At 45.9% G+C, this 21,487-nt stretch overlaps 1 protein-coding gene across 1 annotated transcript; it reads left to right on the forward strand.

Annotated features, from left to right (window-relative positions):
* The first annotated feature begins 437 nt into the window (after positions 1 to 437).
* Positions 438 to 18,433, forward strand: ECRG4 (ECRG4 augurin precursor). The gene is made up of 5 exons (XM_074155134.1): positions 438 to 668; positions 12,884 to 12,986; positions 13,728 to 13,775; positions 15,890 to 16,047; positions 18,050 to 18,433. The coding sequence occupies exons 2-5, from the start codon at positions 12,905 to 12,907 to the stop codon at positions 18,209 to 18,211; spliced, it is 450 nt and encodes a 149-aa protein (XP_074011235.1). The 5' UTR covers positions 438 to 668; positions 12,884 to 12,904; the 3' UTR covers positions 18,212 to 18,433.
* Positions 18,434 to 21,487: the final 3,054 nt, after the last annotated feature.

Below are 21,487 nucleotides of genomic sequence, written 5' to 3' on the forward strand. Positions count from 1 at the left end.
AGTTATTTTGATATTACCGATGTCCATTCTGTTTATTCCTCCTGGATTACCCATAGCAAGAGGTAAAAACCACTGTGCCTGGAGTAAAACATAACTTTGCTGCTGCAGCCTTGAGAGGTTTAGAGCATGGCTGGCGTTTACCAGGAGCATGGGATGGAGCCTTGTTTTCCCCAGTAAAGTCAGCCTGTCGGTCCTGCCTTCTCCCTCTGGTCCTCCTACTGACCCTAGGTGTGCATGGACCATCGGATACTGGCTCCCAACACCTGGAAGAAATTAAAGAGCGCTGAAATACTCCTGGGTGCTGGTCGCTCATCGTACAGCCGACACAAAAGCCCAAATTCCTTCCACATGAGAACACGGGTACATCTGCTTGCAATCATCTTTCTCCAGGCAGCCAGCCTGATTAAGCAGAAATGTGATTCTCCACACTCAGTCCGGATGCTAGCAGCCGAGGGGCTGGGATTTGGGAGAGGCAGAATAAACGCGCCTTTCACGCCCGGCATCCCCGGCAGTCCCGTGGCTCCTGCGCTCGCAGCCTTGGTTGCTTCTTGCCCTGCTTGCAGAAGGCAAGACATGCCGAAATAAAGAGAAACTTGTTCTGTGGCTGGAAAGGTCATTTCTTCCGGCCAGGCATTTGGGAAGGAGACAGGAAGCATATTATTTTAAAGGTAAACTGATAAAATATTTTTTTGCTGGAGGAAGGGGAGGAATGTCAAAAAACATGCCAGCGTTCTTTAGAAAAAAAACATCGTGGTGTCTTACTCCTGCCCTGACAACAACTGCGGGGTGTTGTAAAGAAATGTTTTAGCCTTCAGCAGTCCGTAGCCCCATGCAGGGTATTTTCCTTGCTGGAAGGCTGCTCTTTGTCTGTCTGTGCACGCGCGTGTGTGTGCACATGGGGGTGTGAATGCACACTCCGTAGAGGAGGAAATGGCTGAAACAATTAAAAGTAAAGGACAGTGAGTGGACACAGAGGAATATTAGCAGAGTCTCTGGTAATGCTATTGTTTGTTTCTTAATATTTTCTTTATTGCAGCTGACCAACGAGGAAACAACTGAAAATAACTACTTTGATGAAAGCTGCAGTTTGTAGCACAGATGGGTCATGTTGTACGTGCTTGTGTAGATTTGACAGATTCCATTTCCAAATTTTCCTTTCATGCTGCTACACAACAGGACTAAAAAAGTAATTTATGGGTCCAATTAAGAATGCCGTGTTTGGGGAATAAACGGAAAGTATTTTTAACAAAAGTAAGCTTGACGATTGAGTAGCTCAGCTTCACATTGGGCAAGCTGGGGGCAAGCTGAAAGCAGCAGCTGCAGTATACTTTTAATCCTCAGATCTTTTCATCAGTTAATATGTTTGTAAAGGTTGGTTTGTCCCCCCTCACAGTCCTGTTTTTACCAGCTCATAGTCCAGATAGCCTGAGGACTTCAGCCAGGTCTGCTTCAGAAGGTACTTTGCCGTTGCAGGGATGCAGTTGTAGCTGCGGTGCCCCCAGGGCACACGTGTCCCAGCCCAGTCACAGCATCCGTCTGGCTGGACTGATAAAAATGGTCTGAAGTGACATTTCGCCACATCTCTGACTAACACAGCTGTGCAGGGAAGTGCTGTGCTGGCAGGCTGGGCAGGGGGGCTCGGGGCAAGGCAGCCTGCTTTGTGTTTGCTGTTTGGAGACACGCGGTTAAATCAGACACGGATTTCTTCTAAACTCTTTAAACTGAACTCTTACCAAGACCTGCCAAGGTCTTTTTTTGGGGCCAAGCTCTATTCTTGGCTTCAAACAAATGCCTAATAGAGAGGAGAGCTCTCCTGAATAAGTCTGACTCTGGGCATTTTTAGGAATCTAGCTGGCTTATGGAAGTTCTTAATGTAAGGGTAGGGTGGAAGAACATTGTCCTTTAACAAGTGCAAGGACAGACACTGTTTTAAAAAAATGTGGCATGCAGGGGTCTATTCACTTGTATGCAGGTTTGAACATTGAGTTTTATCATCTATACTCACACAGGCAGGCAAAACTTTAAGCTGAGGGTAGAATGACCTATGCCAATGCATGAAAATTGAAAGGGAAACATCTGTCATTAAAAAACAATAGGAGAAACCCATTTATGTAGCAGAGGCTGAAATATAGAAATGTTTGCATGCTGTGTTTGGCTTGACTTACTACAGGCAAGACTTAATGATGTACAGAAGGATTGTCTGAAAGAAACTGTGCGGGGTCTGATATTTTCTGGGGCTTCTCTCCTGAATGTTCATTTGGATGTTGCAACACACTGACACTATGTAATAAATCCATTTGGGTATTATTTAGAGGTCTCATACTCAATGTCTTTTTTTTAATACGGTTTCATTCCCTGTGAATGTTAATGCGAATATACGGAGATGAGAAGCTCTCTGATGATAGACACAGATGGGATGCCTTTAAGGCTGTGTCAACGGCCTTTGAAAATATTGATCGCCATGTGTGGTTACTGAGAAAAGATGCTGAAGCCTTTGGAACTGAACAGTTAACAGAGCATGGATCAAACCTGGATTTTCAGTTATAGGACGGATAAGCCCTTATGTCAGTCGGTCCCTGTGGCAGTCAGCCAGTTGGATGGTTGGGTCTCAGTGTAGTAATGGGAAAATGCACATCTTTGTTACTCTGCTTTGTGAAGGCTGTGCTTGTAGAGAACATTCTCACCACTCACCACGCAGATTTCATCCTCAGCAAGAGGCACAAGCACAAGTTTTTGACTTCTGGGAGTAAATGTAATTTGTCAGAGCCTTACAGAATTGGGTCCCGCTTTTGCCCCTTGGTCTTTCTGATCTGTTTTGCTACCGCCCTTTTCCTGGTCTGCTGCTTTCCTGCAGCCCCTCTGCTCCTTGTAGCTCTGTCATCAAACGTCATCCATTTTCAGGTGTTGCTTTAAGCCAATGCCATACAATTGATGGGAAAATGGTAATGGTTCGGTTGAAAGAAAGTTGGCTTCAGCTGACATTTCTGCATAAGTTTGGAGCAAACAATTTCATAGGGGATTTGTAAATGTACAAACTCGACACTACCACTTGTCTTTTCCTTTCTTTCACATCTGAGAAAGATGTATTGGTTTTAAGGCTAGAACACATCACTCTGGACTGACCACCTGCGTAATTCAGAACCTCTGACATCCCTGTATACCCTCACATTTCAGGATCAAGGTGAGTACTTGTGACAGAGGCTGTCAGTTAGCAAGAAAAAAAATAAACTGTCCTTGATTAAGAAAGATCCACATAGTCCAAGACAATCTTTCTTAAGTTATTCAAATGTTGTCCAAGAAAAATGTCTTATACCTCTTACATGCTTGCTAACACCCATCTGATATATTTCCTCTAGCGTAAGACCCTGAGCCCATTACACATCCAATTAGGTTATAAGCACTCCAGAAGCGAGGCAGCTTCCCTATCTGCACATGCATCGTCCGTGCACAGAATTCAAATATTGGTAAACAAAATATACGTTTCATAACTGTAATTGCTCATGTCACAAACTCATCCTCAGATCATTTTGGATAATTTATTCCTGAAGCTGCTCACATAGGCTGGGAAGGGAAAAGGCAGATACGTTTTCCAGTATACTGCTATGCAGAGAATGTGCTTCCATCTTCGAATAATATTCCTGGTTTTTATTGTTTATGTACACACAAGAGTTTAGTTCTCTGTGTGTTAGAGCTTATTTTAAATGAAAATATATGATGTTAAATTGGAAACCAGAGATGAGTATGGGATAGAAACCTCTGATGAAATAAGAGGAGGTGGAATTTGTCCGTAATTAAACCAAAATGAAGGTATTCTGTCGGCCTTGGTTTTACTTTGTTGCTTTTTCAGCCGAGCCTGGAGTTGTCTGTGTGCTTGCAGGGAAATCAATCTGTGCCTTGGGCAGCAGGATCTCTCCCTGGCTAGGGGAGACTGATTGATTGTTTCATATATTGAGACTGTAGGTTTGATGGGAACTGTATAGGAATGCTGACAGTAGTGGAGATTTGAGGATTTTGGCTTCTTTACTAAAATACATACCTTACAATGTATGCTCCTTTTTCAGATAAAAAGAAGCCCTCTCTCTGCGGTGTATTTCTCTCCTCTCTCTGCTCTGCAGTTCTCTCCTTCCTCTCCAAACATTTCAGTATGGCTGGCTTTAAGCACAAAACACATTAATAAGTCATGCAAGATTACTACTATGGAAAAGCTTTTCCATAGACATATTTAGTGGCTTCATAATGATTCAGAGATTTGATTATACTGGTATTAGGGTGGGGGTTTTTGGTTTTTTTTCTTTACTGTAGCACTGTTTCTCATGAAATGACCAACCAAAACCCCACAACAAAAATTTCATATGAAATAATCAAGAGTAAAGTGTTGAATTTACTAAACCCAAGGACAAATGTTGCATTAGAATCAACAAGATCAAGATTATTCTTGTCCAGGTGCCTAAAATTTGTTCAGCAGTGAGCCTGGTTAGGCCTCTGAAAAATATGCTCCCGTGTCAGGTACTGCGTGCTTCAACGTGTAACTGATCTGTGCTCCCCATTTTCTCTTCATGGAGAAAAGGCAGCAAGCTTCTTATCTTTCTGTCTCTGATTAATAAGTGATTATCAAGAACAAAGTTATACAGCATGTTGCATGCTGTCCCTGCATCTGTATTAATCAGCATGAAAAATAAAAGTTTAAATTACTATCTTTAAGAAGATGTTCCTAACCCAGTCATTACCTGAGTGAAAATAAATAATCTTATGCTACTGCGTGGCTTCTCCTGCTCTACCATGTAGTCATTACTGTGCCCGTGCTGTTTTTGTAGGGTACAAGAAGTCCTCAAAGGTTTGACTGTGTGTTTACTCACTCCTGTATGGATAAACACTAACCTGGACGCACATGGGAGAAAAAGAGATCAGTGTCACTAGAGCATCACTGTACAATTACCCTGCTCAGGTCCTCCCCAGCTCCAAATAGTGTTCAGCTAATATGTATTAGACTTAGAGCCACTGCATTGTTATTAACAATTACCAGGTGAAAGCATTTTTCCATTGTGGCCATTAAGCAGTAACATTACTTAACAGAAAAGGCAATCGCCATCCTTTGCTTAGGAAGAGTACTACAGCTCTGCAGTGCAGGGTGTGAAGAGATGTTAAACAAGGGAGATGGCTTTTAAAGCAAAAATCAACTGCAGTTTCATGGAAGTGGCCATTTTCATTAAAAGCAAAAAAAAAAAAAAAGAGTTGGACACAGAGGTTTATAATAGCAGATCTTGAGAAAGAAGGAGGCAAAATACTTTTGTTGTGGCTTTGCTAGCAGTAAGTGATTAAATTGGTCACCCCACCTTGAAGAATTACAGCCTCAGAAGCAGGTTAGCTCTCTTTTTAAGCTGTATATCTGGTCTGGCCCAAAACTGAGTGATCTAGCCCCAAATGGCTCGGTCTTGCCCACTAGGACATTTTTGATGGCGAGGAAACCACATGCTGGAGATGGATGACAGCGTATTTGCTTCTCTGTGCTTCAGCCATCCCTAATGGCAGGAGCTCCAAGGTGTAAGAGCAATTATGCTGGTGCCCAGAGGAGCTAGCAGGGACTTCAGAGGCCCATCTACATCAACAAATGTGGGCAGGTTCTGCTTGGGTGATGGAGACCCAGCTTGAGTTGAGAAGTCGTGCAGCCCTATTAGCACAGACAGAGCTGGGTGAGGCTCCGTGCTGGGCTTTGGGATCAGAGCCCTGCGGTGTTCCACTCTGCCATCCCCTGAACACAGCCCCAGGAGAGCAAAGAGGTGGGGATGAAGCGCCTGCCAATCCAGGGGAGCCATGGTTTCCATACGACAGCATTTTGTGAGATGCGGGCATAGCAGCAGCAGACTGGGATTTAATCTTGCTGAGATAAATGGGATTCCCTAGGGCTCTTGTGATGAAAAATACATGTGTGCATGAATACCTGCAGGACAGATGCCTAAATGATCACAACAGGCAAAAAAACCTAATCCTCCTCTCACATTTCCATGCCCTGCAGCCGTGGTACTGCCAGGCTGGCACAGGTGCCCTTTGAAGTCACTGTCATCCACGCACAGCTGGGTGCAGCGGGGCTTCACGCGGGGAGATGAAAGATGCCACGATCTCGTACTCAGCGGCAGCACAAAGAGACTGCAGAAAGTGCAATCTCCTGGAAACAAACCAAGCCGTGAATCAGAAAGGTAATCCAACATCAGGGGAGCAGAGGCACGGGCTCACTCACAGGCAGGGCACCGGTGAAGCTGGAAAGCACAGATATATAAAGCAGAGCCAGCGAGAGTGGCCACAAAGCAGATCAAGAGAGGTGTAAGGTCACACGTGATAACGTCGGGAAGGCAAGTGAGGTTTCTGCTCCGATAACCTGAGAATCCTGCTTCGAACTGCGACGTGCCGCCTGTTATTATTAAGGCTCCCAAAGGTTTGTGTTCGACCCAAGGAGAGAGCAATCACCTGCCCTCTCCTGCCGATAACTTTGCCGTGGTTCGACCGTTCGGGCAGACATTTTGCGTGCCGGGGGCCTGCCTCGGGCAGGCTGGTGGTGCTGCTGGAAATTTCAGCTCGTGTGATTCCTAACCTGCCTGAGAAGGCAGGCGGGGGATAACAAGGTTGGTTTGTTTATGCTAAAAAAGCCTGACAGGCTTCAGGCGATGTTCCAGCCCCTGCTCTTTGAAACGGGGGCTTCAAACTGGGGTGGCATCAGCTGTCTGGGATGCGCTGCTTCTCCTTTCTCATGAAAATGCACCCACTTTGTCTCATTTCAAATGAAGAAAAAAAAAGGTTTTTATAGCATAGGGTCAGTAGACGTGTGCTGTATCCCTGCAGGTCTCTGAGGCTTATGTCCATGCCAGTGAGGTTGCGGTGGAGATGTGCAGGGCTTCCCCTGCCACCCAGTCTGTTTATCGCTGCAGGCTGCTGGGGCTGAGGGGACTGAGGCGTAGGGAAGGAAACCTTGGGTAGAGCTAACCTGTCACTGTCTCAAGCCCTTAGCTCTTCAGCAAGCTAACTTGTTCTGCTAGTAAACCTCCCTGCTCCACTCTAGAGCATGCCCAAATTTAACAGGCAAGTGAGTCATCACCAAGGGGTCATGAAGACACTGATTTGGCCTTCAGGGACCACTTTCAGGCATTGTTAAAGCCTCAAACACAACACAGGAGAAGAAAGCGATCTGACCGGGGTGCTCAGGTGGGATGGGACCAGTGTGGACTCAGATCGCTCCTCTCTTGGCGGTGATCTGCTCCTAAGGCAGTGCTTACTGAGCATTGCATGACCCTGACCCTTGGCTATTCCTTGGGAAGGGTTAGACATACCACCCACCTCCAGCAAAGCAGAGAAATTTTGTTTCACCCCATTTACACTTCTGACCATACTCTCCCATGACCTCCTTACTTGGTCCCGACTCTTGGAAACCACCTGCCTGAGCCATCACAGCTCACTGGTCTTGAAGATAACTAACCCAGCAAAAATAAGCTGGGTCTGCTGTTTCAGCAAACTGAATTGGCTCCAAAAAGTGCTAAAGCCTGTGCTGGTAAGAGAGGGGAGGATGAGGCAGCAAGGGGCAGAGAGACTTCCCCATCTGCCCCCTACCAAATTGCTAAGTTTAAGATTTTTAAGACTTTACATTTACTGATCTTTGAGTAGTTACAGCCTGTTTGTTGGATGGGGCTTTTTTTGCTGTTGTTTTTTTTTTATTTTTTTTTAAAGAGTATGTGTGCATTCTGGATGTGAATAATAAATTAGGGGAATGAAAACAGTCAAAAATAGCTCAGAAATAAGATTTCAGAAAAAAAAAGTTTTGAAGCATAAAAAGAGGAGTCCCAAGAGACAGCAGTAAAAGAGAGAATGATTCAAGTGAAATCAGTCTGTGGTAAAAAGACATGTCCTAATGTACTATAGTCCCTCTCCATCTCCCTTCCTGCTAGACCTGACTCGCAGACTTGCCATATACTTCCAGGTTTATCCTAAAAGCATACTGGAGGCAGTGGAAGAGAAAAAGGAGAAGGATTTCTTAGAGAATTTTTTGCATCCCTTTGTGGAAAGGAAGCAGCCATGATCAGATAACGCTGCTGAACTAATCTGCTTCTCACTGTGCTTATCACGAGAGCAATAAGGTTAATTCTGTAGTGAGGGCAGCAAACTACTGTCAGTTAGTGAAGGGAAGAAGACGGACAGACCAACAGACACCATTTCTCATTTCTTATCAGACAGAGTCAGGCAGGAGCTGTAAAAAAACATGAGCAGTAGCCAAGCAAAGGGGAAAAAAAAAGAAAGACTGTATTTTAAGCTATTTTCTATGGAAAATATAAATACTAATATTTATTAGTAACATAGACCAAAGTGATGGTGTAACCAGGTGAGATGCAATGGGTGAAATGTGTCACAAACCATGCATTGAGGCCAATGAGACTCACAGCCAGCAAAAAATAAACTTTCCCTAAAGCAAAAGTGTTTGTCCTGGGACTTGGGGCTAGTCCTGTCACTATCAGAAGGACTCTGGAGCAATGGAAGAAATAGTACGAAACTCAAAATATTTTTGAAAGAATGGACTGATGACTTAAATGTTCTTCCTTCTGTTTGGAAGGAAAACACGACTCCTGCGGTTTTCTTGCAACGGGCTGCAGAAAATAATCTGGAATGCCAAGTGCCTCTGTCCTAAAGCTAGTGACCAGGGCAATATGGTTGGGAGATTTTGTAAAATCCTCATTACAGAAAAAAATAATTTTCTGGGTGTTGGGAACACTGTTCAATGCTGCCATGTTCTTGATCAAATGGGTCGTTTCAGTGGATCGTTAAAATCTTCCTGGTGCTTCTTTGCAAAAGTTGTCATCTCCTGCCATCCCTGGCCAATTTCCAACTTACCTATTTGCCTACTAAGTTAGTAAGCTGATTGCAGGTCTCAGTATTTTATCGTAAGTCTTGTTATATTTGCTGGGTTTTTACCTTGAAAACCCAGCTTTGGGAGTCCTTTGACTATATAAGCATTTAATCTGCACTATATTTAAAAACATTATTGTGTTGAAATGCTTGAAAACATGAAGTTTAATAAAGGAAGAAGGAAAGAGACCAAGATCAATCTTTTTGACTCGATTTTTTGTGCTTTGAATTTCAGAATACACTTGAATGGTCATTACCAAGAGATGCTATCTCTTACATTTTAATGAATACAACACAGTTCTCTCAACAGCTACTGTGATGAGATGTAAAAGCAGAGGTGTCTCTCTGCTATTCAGGAATCTCACTGTACTTAATTTTAGGCAAAATGTATAATAATAATAAAGGAATTCAGATGCCTTGGGGCTGAGATTTTTACCCCAGTTTTGTTCAGATCAGTTAAGCCACCACATACTACCTAAACTACCACTTTAGGTTTTAGAAACCACTGGGCTTAAAACCACTACGTGTAAACTCAGGGATCGCGGGGGAAACGAGGTCACTCGAGCAGTCACCAAACACGCAGCGAGCTGCAGAACTGTTGAAAAAAATCAACTGGAATCTTACCTGCTTACCCAAAAAAATGCGCACATAGTCCTGCAGGCTCCGAAGACAACGCTGGCTGGCAGTAGGCTCAGCAATCGGGATTTCTCCGGCTCCAGCAAGCTCCTTGCCTGGCTCTTGCCCGTTGTCTCTCAAGGTCGGGCTCAGAGTGGCTTTCTGTTGGATTACTCCCAAATTTCTGGCTCGACACACAGGCTTGCATAGCCCAGCCCCATGCTGGGGAAGCAGCGAAACCCGCCAGCTCCATCCTGCTACCCCGCTGCGGGCATCCCTCCAATTAGCGGTCATCATTACACTAAGGGGCATGACGGGCTTTTACATGGTGCGTGAAAGGAGCCCTGCTCACCCCTCCTCATCCCGGAGCTGCCTGGGGAACAGTCCTGACGATGTTAATTAGCATCTTTCAACAAAGTTTCAACACCAGGACTCTGCCATTGTCACCAATGGCGATGAAAGACATTTAAGTGAATGATGTCATTAGCGCAGACTTGCTTACCTAGAGCCCTTGGGGATGCTGTGCAGCCCTGTCGGCAGAGAGCTCCCAGCACTGGTGTGCCAACGGAGGCAAACCAAGCCCTAAGACAAGCCTTAAACTCGTCTGTGCTGAAGGAAGGGATGTTTTAAAGAGGGTGACATCACCGCTGAGAGAACCCAGGAAAACACCGCAGTATCTGTTGTACCCACAGCGGCTGTGTTTTTACACAGCAAATAACAGTAAAGGGTGCCGCAGATGTGTCAATAAACATGGATACTCATTTGAAGGTAAATGCTTCTAATAATGATGCAGTAGTCGCAGGCTTAACAGAAAAAAACATGTGCCACACTACAACACCAGGGCAACTCTGCCTTAGTCCTTAAGACAACTTGGAACAGAAATAAAGATTGTTACTGGGAAAATACCAGTCATCTTTCACCACTGCCTTTGAAAAGAAGTGGTGTTCTATTTTTACACAACTTTTTTACCGTATGTCAAAACCTTCTGTCCCTTGAACTGAGAAAGTGACCTCTTCTGGGAAGATACTGCACTCAGTTTAACCCTGAGCGTTATATTCTTCTGTCAATCACTTCTTCCACCACTAGAGCAATTATTTTCTACAATAACCTTGCACTTGAGTCAATCCATTCTGTGGTTTTCACCAGATAGCATTTTATCTCAGCAGTTTCTTGAGTCATCTTGATATATTTGGTACCCGTAGGAGGTTTTGTGCTTTGTATTCCCTTGGCCCCGAGGTACAAGTACCTGTAGTTCTGCAGAGCCCCGGCTCCCACGCAAGGCTTGTTACAAACCCACCTGCTGAACAAAACGCACTTTGCCATTAGCAGTACAGCAGTGGACTGTAAACAGTCATGAGTTACTGCCCTGTTTTTCTACATTATCTACATCATGGCTGTCTGATGTAGCCTTACATAGGTACTCTTCGCTTCTGTCCCTGCTAGCTGTATTTTGCAACAAGCTATCCAAAAAACCTCAGGTGGTTTTAGCCAAGAGGCTGTCAATGTTAACGCTCATGAAAGGGCACATTGATTCTAAGGAACAGGCGTTTGCTCCAACACACGGCGTTTAGGACTGCTGACACTCGAAACATGCAGCTACAAGGAAAATAACACTCAAAAGCAGTGACAGAAAAGACAAATTTTGGCTCCCAGTTTCATAGGAGTTGAGCTGGGACACTGGTGTACTATGGGAGTGCTTCCACCACAGAAGCCTGGAAGGTGCTGCTCCCTCCCGCTCTGCCCCATTGAAGCTGTGGCTCCTGCAGAGAGCAAGGGGTGTTTTGGCTGGAGCAACTGCAGCACTTTTTCATCCTGTTGCCCCTGCCACTTCAACTGGGATGAGCAGAGAGGCCTGAGCATTATCTTGAGGGTGCGGGGCCGGAGGGGGGTGGGGAGCAGGGCAGGGAGGCGGGGGAAAGGCTTTGGGTGCAGCTCCAAGTACTTTTTTTCACAAGGGGAGAGGTGCATGGTGCAATCGAGGTGGGGGCATCACCTGAAGCAACAATTCAGGCTGGGGAACCGCTGAGGGAGCAGCCCTTGCTGGTGCTGCTTCTGTGTTTTACGGCAAGTGGTAAAGCCAGCCACAGGGGCTTGTCCCACCCCCACAATTAGCTGTGCCTGAAATAGCATTGACGAGCTCTACATCTCATTACAGGGAGCTGCCACACCACTGCACAGCTCCCTCACCATACACATGCGTGTATGTATATATACACATATGTATTCAATAGACATAGTTATATACAATTGCAATATATACAGTATACACAGTGTGTGTGTATATATATTCATGTTTCAGCTGCAACCATTCTGGAAGTAATCCTTGGATCAGGGAGCCGAGGCCCCGGCGCTTGCCAGGTTTCTCACAAGTAGGTTACAGAGCAAGCCCAGTTCTCCCTCGCTCCCCCTAAATCCCTCCGTGCTCCTCACTGTACCCTGGCACAGCTTCGGCAGGAGGTGAGACACCCGTAGCAGTCTCCTGAGTGTCATGGGTCTCTGCTGTGAGGGAAAAGAGAGGTTTGTGTCCGAGGATGGACAAGGATTTCACCGGGCTTCATTTGGGGTGTTCCTGGCATTTGCAGGGGAAGGAGCTAAGAGAAGCTGTATTTATTCACTGCGGGGACCTTAAAGCCAAATTAGGAAAAGACAGCGTAAGTTGAGGCACCATTACAGTTATCATCCTGCTAAGCAAGGATTGTTAATTTGCGAGTTTGGCTTTTGGTCCCTGTGCTCTTACTATAAGCTAAACCTGTCTAAATGTAGAAAAAGTAATCCGAATTATTTTTTAATGCTGATCAGTTTAAATGCATTACAGTTTTCTGTAGACTCAGGGAGCGGGAGGAAGGGAGAGAGAAAAAAACCTGAACTAAGTCATCTTTAGTGGATTCTGACCTGTTTTTTCCAACAAGACAAGCTCTCAATTTCCATCTACCGTTACAGGCAAGCGACAAACTGACTTTATACGCAGAGAAATCTCAAATGACAGTCTACAGCTATTTATTCTTTCAATTGCCCTGTAAGAAAAGCCCGTCTGAGTTGCTGAAAGGTCTTTGCCTCTTGCACTCGATTACGTGTAACCACTAGAAAAAAGAAAAGAAAAAAAAAAAAAGCTGGGACCCACCACCCTGTGCCACGCCAAACACGAGGGTGGACGCCTTGTCCTGCCGAAGAGCACCTCACTCCACGTTCAAGCGCAAAGGGCACAAGCGCAGGGAAGTCCACGGCTGCTCCCAGACCTGCCCTCGCTCCCCGGGCGCCTCCCCGCCCCTCACCGCGGCGTCGGGCCGGACCGGGGCGCGGCGTGGGGCGGGCGTTCGCTCCCCTTCCCTCCGCTCCGGCTCCGGCTCCGTCTTTATCTCCATCCTCTCCGTCTCCTCCTGCCCAGGTGGGTCTCCGTGCCGTCGCCATGCCGCCGCCGTGCCCCCGCGGGGCCCTGCCCGGGGCCGCCTTCCTCCTCCTCCTCCTCCCGCTGCTCTGCGCGGCCCCCGGTGAGTGAGCGACCGCGACCGGGACAGGGTACAGGGTATGGGGTGCGGGGAGGGGAAAACCTGACCCCGAAGAGCAGGAAAAAGCCTTCCCCTGGCATCACGCATGGCCGCAGACAGATCTTTCCCTTGGTATCCCGAGTGGGTGAACGTTTTTGGTCATTTGTGCAAGTTGAACATCTTTCTTGAAAAGCTTGCTTTCCAGCAAATAAATCATTTTGGAATAGCCAAGCACTTGCAGGTCTCCTGTTGTGCTGCTCAGCCATGGGCTGAAGCCTTGGATCCCTTCTGGGAATGGCCTTCAGCAGTAGGACAGCCTCGATGGGCTTTGGGACAAGCTGCAAGGAAAAAAATTGAAGCAGTTGGGTTGTTAACATGCCCCTCACTCAGGGTTTTCCAGGGTTATCATGCCACCCTGGATGCTGTGTCACAGTACTGGCACCAGCTGCTGCAAAATATTGTAATTTAATTAGCAAAGAGGGCCAGTTTTGGGGTTCCCTTGCCAAGGAAGGCTGGGGAGAGGATGCTGGAGTGTCAAAAGCTTCCCTGCAATGTATGTTGCACTGGAGCGTGGAAACAGGAGCAAAGGGAGAGGGAGGCACTGGTAGAAAATTGCTGCAGAGTTTGGCCTGGTGTTCTGGAGCTCTAACAAAAATACTTTCCATATTTTTCAAGATACGATGGGGTTTTGTTATTGTTATTTTCTTCTTAGTAAGTGTATATATTGTATTTTTGCTTGTCTAGATATCTCAAGGGGAAATAAGCTTAAACTTATGCTTCAGAAACGAGAAGGTAAGTAGAGAGACAGCAAAGTGCCTTCCCTTATTTTTCCTTTGAGTCAGCCAAAGCTGCCGATGTGTCGCCACTGTATCTCCAGCCCAGCAGCCACAAGCACCCGGTTCAAAGCTGGTAGCGCACAGCCGCTCTCGCTCCATGCCGTACCAAAACTTCCTGCGCATAGGGAGCCTGTGCCTGCATGTCCAGTTGGGACTTGGTACTGGCAAGGCTGGAGGCTCTGCTTGTCACAGCCCCCTCTATAAGCCAGGGTTCCCAGCCTCAGGCTGTACCCTGCGTTTTGCTCGGAGCAGTGTATAGCACCTACCTTTCCCAGTGTACGCGTGGCAGACGTGGCATTTATCTGGTTTATTCTGGGAAGTCACAAGCTTTTCCAAGGAGTTATAATGCACGGAAATACTGCTGGCTCAGGTGTAGACAAGAAAATGTGCAAACTGGGCTTGCTCGCAATGCCTTGACTTGTTCCCTTTGTCCTCTTGGCCCTATATGTGCTTCCTTCTTGGAAGACTGCTCTCTCTCTACAGGAGAGATGATGGCTGAGGGCCCAGCGGGCAGATGCACAGAACGGCTCACTGGTTGAGGGAAGGGGATGGAAATGGAGTTGGCCAGGGACAAGCAGCACTACAGCAGATAGGGGCAGGCTGAAACACCCCAGAAGTTTTGGTTGCCTCCCCTCAGCCTGCTCTGTGGCTGAGGGAAAGAATTTTACACCCCTCCCAAAGGCGACTCCCTCTTTCTGCAAGCCTGACTGATTTCTCACTGGGTTTTTCCTGCCATCGCCAACCACCTCTCACCTGCCCTAAAATGTGTGCTCCATTCCCAGCTGTTTGCCTTGTGTATGGGTTCCCTACCTCACTGTTCTGCAGTGCTTGCGTGCAGATAGGACTGACAGCCGCCCTCCCAGGGCCAGAGCAGCGGTTGGCTGGTTTGTTGATGTCCCCTGATAAGAGGGACCACCCCAGGGGAGGCTTTTTGGGTGTGCAGACAACATGGCTGAGCCCAGGAAGAACTGTAGAGCCTTGAATCGATGATGCAGGGAATAGGCAGCCCCTTAATTCCAGCCTCACTCCCCTTTTCCAGTTGTGCGCTAAAGCGAGCAAGCTCAGTACGCACTCCCTTGCTGGCAGCGTCCCTAGTGCGAGGCCCATTCACGTGACACTTGCTCAGCTGTCCCACCTCCCAGTAATAACACCCACCTCAAGCACACAGTGAGTTATCATCTTCCAGCTCATCCCCACAGGGCACCCTGCTGTTTCCCACTCTTCCTGTGACAACTCAGCTTTCGTTTTTACCTCTCGAATCTCCTTCCCACCGCAGTCCTTTGCCTCCTCCTGAGAGTCTGCCCAGCTCCTGCTTTCAATGGCTTTCATATCTCCACCTGTCTTCCTCTTCTGCCCCAGCCTCTTCCCTTGCATCCTCCAAAAATCCCCATCCGCACCCATATTCCTGGTCTCTCCTTCATTGCTATGACAAGACGTCCTCCTACTCCTACACACGCATCTTATTTCATGGGAAGACCAAACATCATACCACGTTTTATCATTTCTGTGCGTGACATGGGGCGAGCCCTCATCCAGACGGAGGAGGGACGTCAGTTCCTGCAGCAGCCACAGGAAAAAGCTACATTTTTACACAACAGATTAAAAAAACCCAAAACTGTCTTTTTATGTGTGCCCCCCTTCACTCTAATAGGTTCACAGTGTTTCTCCAGCTTCTTCGGGCTTTTTAACTTCACCTCTCATCTTCTTTCTCATTACTGTAACAGCAACACGCAGAGGTCAGCCTCCTGCTCTCTCCTCAAAGCGCATCACAGCGTATGCTCTTTCAGTTTGGGTTTATTTATTTAAATTCCTTACTTAACTCATGTCTTTGAGCTCAGAACAGCTTTTATCAAAGCCAAGAGAATGAGGGTGGTTGAGAAATCCTATTACATTGATGATTTCTGGGTTTATTACTGTTACTGCTGCGACAGGCATCGCGCCACCGAGCACAAAGGTGATGGCACGATGCAAGAAGCCTTTTCTTACGTGCTGCAAGCAGCACGCTTTCAGGCTGACTAAAAAATTTCCTGGCATGCCTTTTGGGGGCGGGGTGGGGGGAATTAATTTCAGCCCCTGTTGCCACGAAGCCTGAGGTGTCAGTGAAAGAAGCGGAGGCCAAGGAGTTCCTAAGCAGCCTGAGACGCCAGAGGCGCCAGCTGTGGGACCGAAGCCAGCCCGACGTGCAGCAGTGGTACCAGCAGTTCCTCTACCTGGGATTCGACGAGGCGGTGAGTGCCAGGCTTTCGGGGGTCAGTAGGGCTTCAGAGCGGGGATGCACAGCCACAGGGGCACCCAGGGGGAAGCTGCCCCCGTTTCTGTTCACAGACGCTGTGATTTTACTTTTTTTTTAAGGTAGCAAATATTGCCCAGAAACACAAGCCCAGAAAACAAGTATTTGTTAGAGATTGCCGCATTATTTTGTTAGGAGAGAAAAATGACATTAAAAGGTCGCGTGGAGTTCTTGCCTGCTACTGAACTTAAGCTGAACAAATTGCAACCGGGCAAAGTTTGCTTTGAGAAAAAGGTGGCCAGACCCAAAGCAATCAATTGTATTTTCAGGAAATTAATTTGGCAGCCTCAACCTAATCAATTTGCTTTTTATCACGCTGAGAAATCCACACCAAGCTGGTCGTGATGGGCATTCCTCAGTGAAATGGCACTAACATTATGTACCTAATGCTTGCGTGTGCCTCCCTGGTGCGGGCGGCTCCCGACCATCGCCAGCACCAGCAGTTGTGCCTCAACTCTAAGTGTGAAAGGAAAACCATTTGATAATGTGCAGCCAACCCCCCCTTCAAATACATTTTTTTGTATAAAGAGATACATAAAGGGTACAGTAGTTTTTAAAAAAACAGTTAATTTGCAAAAGCACTGGAGTGGAATCAAGAGTTCTGATTCCACAGTCAGAATTGTGGCTCCGCACAGAGCTCTGTATCTATAGGTGCTGAGAGAGGATGCAAAATGTGCATTTAGTTGCAGTCCCACATGTAGAATAATTTCTACTTTAATAAGAGGTAAATATAGTTATGGATGTTGAATTCTTGGCTTCTGTCAGCTGCATGAATATGTTTAATGAGACTGCATTGGCACAGGCAAGCTGGAGCACATTTTGGACCCTCATGCTATGTGAATCGCTTAGAAGATGAATGCACTCATTTTCAAAGCTGGAACAATTAGAAAAATAATCCTTTGCTTGGACTGAAATAATGAAGGATAGATACATTTTTTTTTTTAATCCTCCTGGATATTATGCAGATAAAAGTGATTTTTTAACAGCATGGCTATATCCCACTACCCCAATAGGAACAGGAAAAATAGGGTTTATGCATCAGAAACTGAAGACTGGGTAAATACCAAGAAGTAAGTAATAAGGACAAACCATGCAGATAAGAAGAATTCTCCTCTGAGTTCCTGTGTGCATTTCAAAAACTGAAATGAGGCCTGTTGTGGGATACAATGCATCCACTAAGTAGGTTTTCTTGAGTATTAAGACACAGTTTTAACAATGAAATAACTGTTTGCTCCAGCAAAGGACTTGGGCCATACTTACCCATTGTGTATTTTGCAAAACTTTTTTTTTTAAATCTCAGCCAAAAATATTTCCAAAGAGTCATTCAGATGGAAAGGCTTTGGCTTGGCAAGTATTTGATATCCTTGCACACTGTTTTTCCCCTGCTGTTGTGAGCAGAATTGAACTGCTTATTGCATTTCCATAGCTAGAAGGCTGCACTGTACATTCGTTTTCACCCAGGCAAAATGGGAGTGAAAGATCACAGGCATAAAGCACCCACTTTCCAGTCAGGAACATTGTGACTAAAGGCACGGGGCAACAGAGAACCAAACCTTCAGATTTTTAAGTAGAAAACATTGAAATGTTTTTATAGTCCACCACCGAAGAGGTAATATAAATATGAAAGGTGCTTGGTGCAGGTTGCAGTCGAAGGCGCCCTCAGTTAAAGCGCTTTACAGTGGGCAGAGGGTGTGGGAGTCAGTCCCAGCTGGGGCTGGGCAGGACAATTCCTGCGCTCAGGACCCTGGCTAATCCCATAGAGAAGGTAGGTGCAAATCACAAAAGATCTAGAGATATCATTTTGATAAATACGCAAAGGATCTGAATTTCTGAAAAAGACAAAAAAGAACCTCTTGCATCACTTCTGTCTCACTCCCTGCATTGTAAAGTTCCAGGCTTAGAAAGCAAGTATTTTCTTCTTTTTTTTTTTTTTTTGGCAGAAATTTGAAGATGACATCTCCTACTGGACAAACTTAGGGCGTGCTCGAAATGAATACTATGGTGGATACTACCAACACCACTATGATGAAGATTCACCAATTGGCCCACGAAATCCACACACCTTCAGGCACGGGGCAAGCGTCAACTACGATGATTACTAATGCCATTTATCCTACTGGAGCTGACGCCTATAGGGCTGCACCGGGTGAGGCTGTGTCCTCCCGCAGTCGGAATGACCCCCCTTTCCTCTTATTCATGTATAACAGGAAGAGTAAAGTAACTGCCAGGCTTCAAAGAAAGCAACGTGACTTTTTTTTTTTTAATTATCATTACTTAGTAGTACATTACATATAAAGTGTTATAGAAATAAAGCTTTTTTTGATAAAATAAACAGGTTGCCATTATTTAGTAACGCAACAGCAAGTTCCATTCCAATTGTATTACTCCAGATTCCTTTTTAAAAGGGCTTTTTCATTTGCTTTCCTGCAATCAATTGCAAAATTACATTGTATCATCTAGTTTGGCATATAGAATACATACTATAAGCCAATACATTTCAGATGCGCCTGCTCATTCAGATTTGTGTCAACAAATAAATCCAGTTATTCTTGAGGGAGAAGAAAAAAAAACGTTCTTCTCAACTGAAGTGCTTCCTTGTTGCCTCCTCTGCTGTTTCCATACCTACCGTGCACAGCCCTCCGAACTCGCGTGACACAGCACTTCAACAGTTCCTTTTGGGGCAAGGACACAGATCATTCACAAAAGCTAAATTCAGCGCAGAGGAGCTCGCCTACCTGTGAAAGGAAAGGATTCTCCAGGGAAAGGGCTCAAAGCAGGAACCTGACTTCAGAAGTAACTGCTGAGACACTGAGCGTCGAACTTGAGTGGCCCCAACCCCTCCCAGGCACAATAACCCAAAGGTTACCTTTGATGAATACTCCCCTTTGAGTCCTTTCCACTTAGCTGCAAGCTTTCGGTCTAGCTTGAAACAGTGAAGAAAATAACAAAATAAGCTATTTAGAAGGAAATTAGCATCAGATAGCATCCAACACAGTCCCCAGACATCATTTCCTACCATGAAGTTGCCTCTATCCGCAATTCAAACTGGCATCTATACACTTTAGGTTGAGCATCAAAATATATTGGAGACTGGGCATTTGTTAATGAAGCATAATGGATTAAAGGGGGGTGGGTTGGTGGGGTTGTGTGTGTTAAGAACCTAGAAATACGACCAACATTTCTACCACAACAATATCAGCTACATGGCTGCTTCTCTCTCGTTACTGCAGAGAAAGTCCTGATGCAGAGAGAAGGCTAGGAGGGAGATTTCAGTTGTCAGGGGCTTCAGGAGGAGCTTGGTCGGGGGAAAGTGCTGCTGGAGCTTGACAAGTGTAGAGGATTGGGAAGGGGCAGGTGAGGAAGGCTGGCTGACTCCATGACTTCAGGAGCTGAAGAATCAGGATAAAGAGAGATGAAACGTGTACTGCAAACTGTAGCAGTCAGAGAAGACACCATGGATGCTTTAGCTGTCTGTCATGTACAGCTTACAAGGAATTTCCAAAGCATGGATCATGGTAACACCATTTTTTACACTTCACTTAAATGCAGAGTTAAGAAAGGAGTATTTCCTAATCTTTCACTTACAGCCCCCTGTTGTGTGATGGACTGGTGTCCAGGAGAGGCAGCCGAGCACTATCCCGCTCCCTGCAGGAACGCTTCCAGGGAGACAGCTTTTTTGCCGAGGAAGCCAAATTGAACAAACATCTTAGTCACTTCTCCTCCGCACGCACAGCTACGCACTGGCCTAATAGGCTCCAAAAACTCAGCTTTCCCCTAGGCTTTGGAGTGCTTGCTCTTAGAATCCTTGCCAGTTTTATTGGTTTAAACTGGTATGTTTCCTCATTAGAAGACCCTGTATTCCCCAAGCGGAATAATCATACTCTGAGTCAAGCACACACTCTTTGTACAGTTGGAAAACACCTATTCCTAGAAGAATACTTCCATTTTGCATCCTATCAAAAACGTGCTCAGAATTTGGCAACATTTGAAGCATGCTGATAATTTCCATCATTTCCCAGAATTTACAACAACTGGGAATTTAGACCTGCTGAATAAGGAAGAATTAAAAAAAAAAGTGCTGTAAATAAATACCATCCCTCCCTAGTCCTTTGTAAGCCGTGTCCATTCCTGCAGGCTGACTCAGTCCAGCAGCTCTCTGTGCCTTGCAGGCTCACAACAAAGTCTACAATCTCTCTCTTGTGGATTCTCTAAGATAAAAATAAAAAAATAAATTAAATCTTTTCCGTTATATTGTGCTGCATGCTGAAGTTTTCCACCATGTACTGGGGGCTGGCTGGGATAGAGTTAACTTTCTTCGTAACAACAGGTATGGTGCTGTGCTTTAGATTTGTGACTAAAACAGTTTCGATAACATCCCCATGTCTTCACTGTCGCAGAACAGTGCTTGCACATCATCAAGGTCTTCTCTGTTGTTGCCCATGCTACCCCAACAGCAGGCAGGCTGGGGGTGGGCAAGAAGCTGGAAGAGGACACAGGTGGGAGAGCTGACCCCAAAAGACCAATATTCCGTACCATATAATATCTGACTCAGCAATAAAAGCTGGGAAGAGGAACAAGGGGGTGACGGTTTTGTCTTCCAGGGTAGCCATTGCTCAGCAACTGGCTGGGCATCAGTCTTGCTAAGGGGGGAGAGTAGCCTTTGCATCTCCTGAGGCTTTTTCCTTCACTTATTAAAGTGCTCTTACCTCAGCCCTCAAGGTTTGCTCATTTTTGCTTCTCTTATTCTCTCCCCTGTGCTGTTGGGGCAGGGGGAGTAAATGGCTGTGAGGGTACTTAGCTGCCAGCTGGGGTCAACCCACCACAAGGCATTGGAATGGGCTGCCCAGGGAAGTGGTGGAATTGCCATCCCTGGGTACATTTAAAAGACAGGTAGACGTGGTGCTGAGGGACATGGTTTAGTGGTGGTTTTGGCAGTGTTGGGTTAATGGCTGGACTCAATGATCTTAAAGGTCCATTCAAATCTAGATGATTCTATGATTCTAAGGCAATAGATCTAAGGGGAGGGCATCCTCCTTCTTGCAGATGGGTCCCCCTGACTTGAAGTGCAGCAGTTGCAAGAATGCAAAAGTACACGCAAGAAGGTACAAAGCAAGCAGATATGAGCCATCACAGGCTTGGACAAAAGGAAGAAAACTATTAGAAAAAATAGTTGGGCAAAAGGAAGGAAACCATTAGAAAAAATAGGTGGTCAAACATGCACAGTTAGTTAAGCTTCAAAGCTAACTACATTAACAAAACTAATTTCCTTTGACTACTTCTGTCCCCAAAAAGACAGAACTGTGCACACACACCACTCCCACTCCCCCCCAAGCCTTTCCATTCTGCTGCGCAGACAGCACAGAGAGCTTCACATCATC

The sequence above is a fragment of the Numenius arquata genome, chromosome 1 (assembly GCF_964106895.1).
Source record: "Numenius arquata chromosome 1, bNumArq3.hap1.1, whole genome shotgun sequence".
Taxonomy (NCBI): domain Eukaryota; kingdom Metazoa; phylum Chordata; class Aves; order Charadriiformes; family Scolopacidae; genus Numenius; species Numenius arquata.